The sequence below is a fragment of the Camelus ferus genome, chromosome 17, assembly GCF_009834535.1.
Source record: "Camelus ferus isolate YT-003-E chromosome 17, BCGSAC_Cfer_1.0, whole genome shotgun sequence".
In the NCBI taxonomy this organism is placed as follows: Eukaryota; Metazoa; Chordata; class Mammalia; order Artiodactyla; family Camelidae; genus Camelus; species Camelus ferus.
In genome coordinates, this window is record NC_045712.1 from 19661592 (window position 1) to 19671957 (window position 10366).

Below are 10366 nucleotides of genomic sequence, written 5' to 3' on the forward strand. Positions count from 1 at the left end.
TAAGAGCAGTCCCTCTATCCTTATTAAATATTAGACACTACAGCCCTCATAGCTGCCACACGGGCTCTGATCTACTGCACACTCTCTGATGTCATCAGAAAGATTCTTTGCTGTACCTGCACATTTGCATACTAAACCCCAGCTCAGTCTAGGATGGCTGCATCTGAGCTTCCAAGCCCAGGTCACAAGCCTAGGCTTTAGCTGTAAGGGAGGCTAAGAAAGTGAGTGGTCAGCTTTTTCAGTTTCTGTAGACTCACAGTGTGAAACATGAGATACCTGAGATGGTTAGCAGCCCTCCTCCAAAGAAAAAGGGAATAAATGTCCACTATAAATTCTTAGTAACAGGCTTTGAACTAGTTATGTTACTTCCATGAATTCTAATCCTCACAGCAACCCTATAAGGTGGATATTATCTCTATTTTGGAAAAACCAAAGCTAAGAAGTAAATTTGCCTCAGAATTTGAGGTAGGATTTGAAGTCAGGGCTGTCCAACTCTAACATTTTCCCCATTATTTCTGTCATGTTTTACCAATTATGTATTAACACAACTAGACAACCACGGAATATTGTATTTTTCTGCTTCTTCGCTGTATAAGGGACTTTATGATTTAAGACATGGGGCTTCAAAACAACCCATGATAATTTTTCCAACTCCACTTTCATGTGTATAGATTGATATGATTGATTGATAGATATTTAAGGCCATCTTAAAATGGAAATGAAGTGAAAGACATTAAGGTTTTTCTCATTTCATTTTTCCTTTGTTCCAGTTATTTATAAATGAATATGATACAATCCCATTTGAAGCTATTTCTTACCTGACTGGAGAGTGTAACTATGGCGGAAGAGTGACAGATGACTGGGACAGACGTCTCCTCTTAACCATGCTGGCTGACTTTTATAATCTACACATAATTGAAAACTCTCATTATAAGTTCTCTCCCAGTGGAAACTATTTTGCACCTCCCAAAGGCACTTATAATGAGTACATAGAATTCATTAAGGTAACTGATGTTACTGAAAAAAGGGTTAGATTCAAGTGTGATTTTTCTAAAAAGCAAACAGTGAAAGATTCCCCATAATGTATAGGATTAGACAAGTATTGTGGTTCAATCAGCTTTCAGTGTATTTTGTTTCTAGTAATTACTGAAAATTGGGAAAGTTTGATTCCTCTGTTGTTGGATATTTAGTTGATTTTTAACCTTTTTTGGTCTGCATGTGTCTGCCTTATTAACATATCCAGTGAAAATGTGATGCTTGTTGAATCTGTTTTCTGGTAGAAACTTCCATTTACTCAGCACCCTGAGATATTTGGATTACATGAAAATGTTGATATCTCCAAAGATCTTCAACAAACGAAAATCCTCTTTGAGTCCTTGCTCCTCACCCAAGGAGGCTCCAAGCAGACAGGATCCTCAGGAAGTGCTGACCAGATTTTATTAGAAATTACCAAAGATATTCTCAAGAAGGTAAAGTTTAGCTTAAGATGTGTTACTTGTAATATAATATAAATCAAAATGGCACTGAAATGTTAATCTGCAAACTCCATTTAGCAGCATTATGACCTTGTGTGAGATACTTTGCCTTTCTGAACGTTGGTTTCCAAATCTGTAAAGTAGTGATAATAGTTGCAACTATATAAGGTTCTCGTGAACAAAGAGATCGTTAATTTAAAGTGGTTTGCATAATGCCTGGCAACTATTAAGTTCTTAGCAACTACAGTTGTGGAAGAACTACTGAATACATGGTTTATTATCATTTCTAAATAAAGACAGTGGACCTACTTTTTTTAAATGGAGGAAATGGTCTGAACTTGCCAGTTCAAGAAAAGAATGATTTTTAATTTATACCTTCAGAAGTGAGGAGGCACAGGGAGATAAGATTGACACTAAATTAGCTGCTACAGCTTTTTTTTTTCACATACTACAGCCCAACATACTTAGCTCTCTTGGTAAAGTGGGATGAAAAAAGTTCTCACTTTTTTCTGTGTCTTACATTCAATATAGAACTACTATGAGGACTTTATGGTCCTAAGAACAGATCTTCACAACTCCCCTCCAGGATAAATACAGTAATTATCCACATATTTCAGTGTCAGTCACTCTAACAGAGCAGAACCTGACCCCTACTCCATCTGCCTTGACCCGTGGGTGGCACCTACTCTACTCTCCCAGTTGGTCGCCTTGCCTTACATGACTCCTTAAGGAGAACCTACTGACCTGAAGCCTGGCTGTGGCCACTGGAGAAAAAAAGGGAACAATACTTCCTGCTACTCCTGGGTGAAAGCAAACTAGCCTCCTCCAACCTCTGCCCCTGGACTGCTGCTCTGCCATTTGCCTCTTCTCACCCCTGGCCCCTTCCTGCTAGTGATTTATCTCTTCGGGGAAAAGTTCTTGCCCTCCCAGAATGGTGGCTCTTATAAGATCCCTAACAGGAAGTTACCTGGCAGTGGCATATGAGACTTAATTGGGGTAGAATGCTTGTGCTGAGCTAAAGGTGCCTTGAGTGACACCACCTAGTGTGACTTCACAGAATTCTTTTGTACTACCCAGGGACCATTACCTGGAGACAGTCTGGGCAGCTCAGCTTTCTTAGTTTGGGACTTCCCTGATAGAGAAACGCCTTTGCCCCCTTAAGAGTGTGAATTCCAGTGTTTTGGGGCTTGATCATCAGCCCCAGAGTTCCCTTCATCACTTCTCCTCCAGCATCTGTGAGATACCTCATTGAAATCAGACACTTTTCTCTCGCTGTACACTTGGAACCTTGCCACATTTACACATTAGTTATTTGTTAGTGGCATAAGCAAAGCTTTTTGGAGCCAGATGATAATTTATTGGCTCCATATAAACATACATATAAAACAGTTATGAAGTGGTAAATCAGTTTTATTAATGAAAAATAAGATTCAATTTACAAAAGAAAATTATACAACTTTTCAGAAATGTATATCTTCTGTGAAGTGCTATATCCTGTAGTTAAGAGCATAGGCCTTAGTGTTAGATACCTGTGGAATTAAACAGACCACTTTCGGGCTCTGTACCCTTGGGCAGTCACTTAACCTCTCTGTACTTAAATGTTCTCATCTGTAAAATGGAGATAATAATAGCCACCTAAGTGTGTATGGTAAGGATTACATGAGATGTTGGGAAAGCAGTTAGCATAATGCTTGGCACATAATAATTGCCTAATGTTAGCTGTTACTGATATTATAGCTGAGTGAAACTGATTATTCATTCTGAGAATAATATGTGATCTTCAAAATCTATTCTCTTAGCTACCAAATGATTTTGACATTGAATCAGCACTATTCAAGTATCCCGTGAGATATGAAGAGAGCATGAATACTGTGTTAGTACAAGAAATGGAAAGATTTAACAAGTAAGAAGCTCTATACCCAGTGATTCAGAAGGTTACCAACCAAAGTTGATAGAAAGATACACCGGTATTGAATTAAAATTTCAAGAAAAAAGTATTAAAACCTGCCATCTCATTGGAATTTTTCTCCTTTTTTAAAGTTGCCTAATCAATCTAAAGTTGCTCCAGAAGGGAGAGAATGTTTTATAATGTAAAAATGATGATGAAAAACAGGTCTGCTTTTACTGGTTAAAAAATATTCATTTATCATTTCTCACCCATCTGTTGCTCTTCTCTTCAGGAACTATTTAGATGGAATGAGCCTTATGTAGGCCTATGTGTAGTTCTATCTTTTGTCATTTTTCTACCATTGACACATATACACACCCCTCCTTTTCTTCCTGAGTCCAATCTGGATTGATTAGGTACCTTAAAATAGCAAACAAATTATTTGCTTTGAATTTTTAAATTGAATTGTCTACCGTTCAATACTGGCTTAAGGAATGAAGAACTCTTTTGGTTATAAGTTTTCTAGTGTTTCCAAGTTTATTTCAGTTTCCAGACATTGATGTTTTAAAATAAAACATATTAAAACCCTATGATGCCTTAATTAATCAGTATTTCTGATGCAAAGACCATATGTATTTATGTATCATAGTATACTATCTCTCAGTTGCTTAGGCTTCTAACCTAAATCTCTCACTTCAGGTATATTTATGGTGTTCTTAGCAATTTGGGCCTAAGTGGGAAGCAAAGTATTTGCAAGCATATAAATGAATGTACACTTTATGTTTTAATGCAGAGTTTCCCAAGTTTCAGCCACTGCATAGTACCTTTATAACTTTTTCCATAGTTTCATGTCAGGAATAACATTATTTACCTGTTATTTTTCCTTAAATCATTCTCTGTTTAAATTACCTGATCTTAAGCAGTAATATCCAGAAAGCAGCAATTTTGATATGTAAGTTACATTATTTTCTAGATTTAAAAATATGTATGTAATAATTAACATGAAAAATGTTTATCCAAGTATCACCTAAAATTACCTTACATTATTAAGTGGGAGATAGCCACACTTTATGAAACACTTCCATAAAGCTGTGAATGGTATCCTGTATCTCTTCTTCTGGAAAGACTATATGTTGATATTTACTATCCTATATATATGTGTGTGTATAAATGACACAATTTCTTTCCTTACAGTTTAATTAAGACTATACGCAACACTCTACGGGACCTTGAAAAAGCTATTAAGGGCGTGGTTGTAATGGATTCTGCACTGGAGGCACTCTCTGGCAGTCTGCTTGTTGGAAAAGTTCCAGAAATATGGGCCCAACGATCATACCCAAGTCTTAAACCCCTAGGAAGTTACATCACAGATTTTCTAGCCCGGCTGAATTTTTTACAGGTTAAAAATTATATGTACTATATATGTGTAATATATATAAAATTTCTTTTCTTTTCTTTTTTTTTTTTTTTTGGTTGACTGAAGAGATACCAGAAATTGGCTGTAGTCACTTGAAAGTCTCTGAGTTGAATGAAATGGATTAGTGATTTCACTGTACTCTAACCAAAATTTTTGAATATTAAAAATCACACATTTCAAAGTACTAAGTAGAAAATTAAGTTTTATTTTCCCAAACCCAAGTAATATGTGACATTTATATTTTTGAAGATCTGTTTGTGGTGTCTGAAGTAACTTGGTCTTGTGATTTTAATACTGGTGGTGAATCACAAAAAGAGGCTGAGGCTTGGATTTATCAATAATTGGCTATTATCTAGAAATCACTGCCTCTTCCCTCTTATCTTATAAAACCAGGGAAAAGATTTTAGGCACTTTGAAATCTCCGAACCCTTTACCCCACAAACCCACATATAAAGGATACACAAGGCAGCATACTGTTTTTCCTCCTCAACTCGGCTTGCCCCATCCTATGGTGGATGGTTATGCGAGGGTGGGGCGAGCCCCAAAAATACATTTTGGAAGTTCACATAGGTATATGACCTTTCAGTGTTTATTTGCCTTTTTATTTTACAAAATCTCTATTTGTTTCACTATAGGAGCTATTCATAAAATAGCCGTACTTGTGCAGATGTGGGGAGAGAGACTTTCTCATACATCCCTTTTTAATTTTTGCCAATCTATAGGTCACCCATATCTGATTGTTTCAATTAGAGTTTCTTTGATTATTAATGAGTCTCTTTTTCTTTTGGTATGTGTGCTTGCCATTTGTATTTTCTCCTGTGAATTGCCCGTTCATCTCCTAGGCCCATTTTTCTTCAGACTATTTTGTTTGTTTTTATTTTTTTACACAATTTTAAAAGGTTAACTTTCCATTTGCAGTTATTGCAAAATATCGGCTGTATTCCCCGTGTTGTGTAGTATATCCTTGAGCCTATCTTACACCCCGTAGTTTGTGCCTCTCACTTTCCCACCCCTACTTTTCCCCTCCTCCTCCCCCTCACTGGTAGCCACTAGTTTGTTCTCTGTATCTGAGTCTGCTTCTTTTTTGTTATATTCACTAGTTTGTTGTATTTTTTAGATTCCACATATAAGTGATACCATACAGTATTTGTCTTTATCTCTCTGACTTATTTTACTTAGCATAATGCCCCCCAGGTCCATCCATGTTGCTTCAAATGGCAAAATTTCATTCTTTTTTATGGCCAAGTATTATTCCTGTGTGTGTGTGTGTGTGTGTGTGTGTGTGTGTGTGTGTGTGTGTGTGTGTGTATACCACATTTTCTTTATCCATTCATCTGTTTGTGGACATTTAGGTTACCTAAGTCATTGAGTGGGATTAAGTAATATAATAAATACCCAAATAATTTACATTTGCCATTTTGTAGAAGATTTAAATCTTTCAAATTTTATTTTATTCAGGTTAATGTTAAAATTAGTTTGAATTTTCCAAGAGTAACTATTAGGGATAAAAGGTAGGAGGGCCAAGGTGGGTTGTGTGTTTGGTGTCAGGAAAGAGAGCCCTGTGGTGGGAAGTGTGGGCAACATACACAAAAAGCAGAACCAGGAATGGTATGTCAGGTGATTCTTGCCTAAGTTGAAAAGTGAACATAATGCCTTTTGTTTTTCCTTTGTAGGACTGGTATAATTCAGGAAAACCTTGTGTGTTTTGGCTCTCAGGTTTCTTTTTCACCCAAGCCTTTTTAACTGGAGCTATGCAGAATTATGCCAGAAAATATACCATCCCTATTGATTTACTAGGATATGAATTTGAGGTACAGTAACACTTTAAACTCTGTATAATTTAAACTCCATATAATTACATCAAAGGCATGCATTTAAGCAAGGAGGATATGCATAATTCATATTTTATAGCCCATTATAAATAATTTGACTTCTTCCCATTCTTTGTGTTTCATGAAGAAAGTATACGATATTTATCTTGCTATCTCTGGGAGAGGACTTTTTATATAGCTCAATATTAAATTCAAATATCTAATGCTGCTCTTCTATTTTAGCAAAAACTAGTATGAGGTATAGTAAAATCAGATAAAATGCTTCAAAAAGAACTGTATTGTATAATTTACATTTACATTTTACTGAAAAAACTTATAGTTCAGGAAGCTATTATATAGAGGGGTTTCCCTGAATGTGTTCTGAAGATTTGGCTCATGCTTTCTTTATGAGACAAAGTTGTCTGGTGAGGAAATCATTACTAATGTGTGCCTCTCCCCTCAGGTTATTTCATCTGACACATCTGAGAAAGCACCAGAAGATGGTGTTTATATCCATGGATTATATCTCGATGGAGCACGCTGGGACAGAACAAGGTCAGTAGTTTCAAGTGCAAAGACCTCTTTGACTATGGCTGAATTATAGGTGAGGTAAACTGTCTGCTGCCTTTCCCCCACTGCCCAACCAAAGGCTTCTTCTAGGGAACACAAGTAATAAATAATATCAGAATTGTTGCTATAAATCATTACTCAGGCTGGGGCAATTAGTGAGCAATTTTAGGCTCCAAACAATTTTTAGTTAATATTTCAGTGGTCTTACTAGTAGAAAAATTAGTTGAAATTATTTTTCTTCTTCTGTTTTATAACAGTTACCTTCTGTTTTGTGATGTGTAGGAACACCTCAGTTTTAAATAGTTTTCAGTTATAGTAAAGTTCCCATTTCTACTGGTGAATGAAAAATTTTTTCTTACTTTTTTTAAACACTTTTTATTGAATTATAGTCATTTTACAATGTTGTGTCAAATTCCAGTGTAGAGCACAATTTTTCAGTTATACGTGAACATACATATATTCATTGTCACATTATTTTCGCTGTGAGCTACCACAAGATCTTGTATATATTTCCCTGTGCTACTTTTTCTTGTTTTGATGATGTAATAAATAAATATTTAAAATAAATACTCAATTATTCCCTATTTTAAATCTATGGAGGTAAGAGAGAAAGGGAAAGACAATTTCCCTTGGAGACCTGGTCTTTAACAATCCATTAATCTATTTCCAGAGTCAAGATTAGACTTTACTCTCAAGAAAGGATTAAAGGCCAAGGAAGAGAAAATCGCTTAGGAAGGAGCAAGAAGGTGGTTCTATAGAGATAGGATAGAGATATGAGGAGACTTAGCATGCTTATAGTTCATTTGATTATTTCTATCTCTTTTCATTTTCATTATTCTACTGACGTGTCTTTTGACTTACTTTTCCTTATATATATATTCATCTTTTCCTTCCTTCTTTCCCTCCTTCTTGCAAGCAAACAAGCAAGCAAACAAATAAACAATGTAGCATAAGGAAAATAAACCCCATTATCTAGTTAGATAGATCTGTTTGAATCATGACACTGGAACATAAGAGCTGTGTTACTGTGAGAAAAGTACTCAACCTCTCTGAGCCTCTACTCTTAACCTGTGGAATAGGAATGGGGACAAGACTATTTTGAGGGTCAAATGTGACAGCATAGTGTCTGCCCTCTTGGACAGGACTTTAAAAATGGCAGGAATTTATATTTGTCCACTGTTTGTATACATTGCCTTTCCATAATTTTCTTTTGTTTCTCTCAATTCTTCATTGCCTCTTCCTTGGTTTTGTTTTGTTTTTACATTTCTTTTCCTGCATATCTTTGGTCCTCTCTTATATTAAAAGCCAATATCTAAGTAGCAATTTCTAAGATGCAAATTTCATCCTATTTCTGATTAACATCTGTTAATTTCTCTTCACAGTGGATTGCTTGCTGAACAATACCCCAAACTTCTGTTTGACCTGATGCCCATCATATGGATAAAACCAAGTAAATATATTTCTAACAAATTTTGTAGAGTTTTAGGGAGGATAATGATAGATATTTTTAACTGCTTCCCCAAATAAGTCTATTCAAAACTATTAGGATATTGTTCAGTTATAGTAAATAGTGACTTTATGTTTACATTGGAAATATATTGTTCCCCTTTTTGTAGTGCATTGACATTACATTAGGAATATTCTGCCTCTTATCTCTCTTATCCCATGGGATGTAACATTTTCATTGCCCCTCCCCCACACTTCTAGGGCTTCCCATCAATATTTTGATTGTGAAGTGCCTTTGTACTTCTCAGAGACACAAATAGGCTTGACACAGTTTCCGGCTAGAAACTAGAGTTTTCTGGTTATAAGAAACTCCCCAGGCCTAGGAGCCAGCCTACGTGCCCAATGTATAGATGTTGCAAGCCACACAGGGTGGAGGCCAATTTTTGCCCCCTTGGGAAACCTACATGCTCCTTCCCTCCTTTTGCAATCATCATTTCTCCACCTAGTCTGAATGACTGTTGCTTGTTCTTTTGTTTTCTCTTTCCTCTAATTTTTTCATTCTCAAATAACTATAAATGAAAACATTTAAAAATCACCCACAATCACCACCCAAACAATTAAGTATTTTTATTAAAGCAGTTCATTTATGATAAATGGCCTCTGTTTAGCAAGATTCCTAATGTCTCATATCTGACTTTTCAAGGATTGTGTATAGATTCTTTTTGTGAATAGATAAGAGTTGGTGTGTTTTTCTAAGTAATAACCTGCTGAAAACACATAGTAACTGCAGCTTCTTCTAATTTATGGGTTTCTTGTATTAGAGCTCCCAGCAGCTGCATTTCTCTTGTTGCATCTCCCCATTATTTATGCTGTATTTTATTCCTTCTTTACCTTCTCCTTCTCTCCCAAGTCCTCTTGAGTGTTTCCATGTCTGTTTAGTGGTCAGGTCTTTAAAATCAATTCCTGTCCTGTAGACCCAGAATCATGCATTTTATGAAATCATTGCCTTGTTTCACAATAATAAATATATGCCAGATGTAAAAAACAACTACTTTAAAATGTTTAGATATCATAACCATGATCTTAGATTTAGTACTGTTCATTTTATTACAGGATAATTAATTGTTCTTTTAGTACCAGTGGCTGCTTTCCCTTTATCAAATGAATGCATTTCTTTTTTTTTTTTTCAAGCTGAAAAGTCTCAGATTGTGAAGTCGAATGCCTATTTCTGTCCCCTTTACAAGACAAGTGAACGTAAAGGCACTCTTTCCACCACAGGACATTCTACTAACTTTGTCATTGCAATGTTGTTAAAAACAGACCAACCCACTCAACACTGGATCAAACGTGGGGTTGCTTTGCTTTGTCAGTTGGATGACTAAATTGGACAAATTAAGAAAACGTCTGAAAGAAGTAAAAAAAAAAAAGTATTGTCTTCACTTATTTGAAAATATATATTATAAAACCAACTCTCACGATGCCATTCTTTTACGTGACCTTTATGAGTGGTCTTTGCATTGTTCTCCTCCCTGACGTACCCACTCTTGATTGAAATACAGCCTTCTAGGTGGACTCTCGAGATCACAGACATCTGTGGAAGAAAAACATGAAAAGACAGTTTTATTTGAAGCATATGAAAAATCTTTGAAACTTTTGTTTAGTTCCTTTTTTATTTTTAGTTTTGATATATATGTGAAAAATAGATTTGGGAAGACCAGCTGGATAAAATTTAACTAATATCAGAAATTATCTCATTCAC

General features: G+C 35.7%; 1 protein-coding gene across 2 annotated transcripts in view; it reads left to right on the plus strand.

Annotated features, from left to right (window-relative positions):
• Positions 1-10329, plus strand: part of DNAH12 (dynein axonemal heavy chain 12) — a 151287-nt gene extending 140958 nt beyond the window's left edge. For both annotated transcript variants that reach the window (XM_032458203.1, XM_032458204.1), the window contains 8 exons: positions 771-1004; positions 1281-1469; positions 3275-3378; positions 4558-4762; positions 6454-6591; positions 7055-7146; positions 8544-8611; positions 9799-10329. In XM_032458203.1, the coding sequence (XP_032314094.1) occupies positions 771-1004; positions 1281-1469; positions 3275-3378; positions 4558-4762; positions 6454-6591; positions 7055-7146; positions 8544-8611; positions 9799-9989 (1221 nt within the window). In that variant the 3' untranslated portion in view covers positions 9990-10329. The remainder of the gene's footprint in view (positions 1-770; positions 1005-1280; positions 1470-3274; positions 3379-4557; positions 4763-6453; positions 6592-7054; positions 7147-8543; positions 8612-9798) is intronic.
• The last annotated feature ends 37 nt before the right edge of the window (positions 10330-10366 follow it).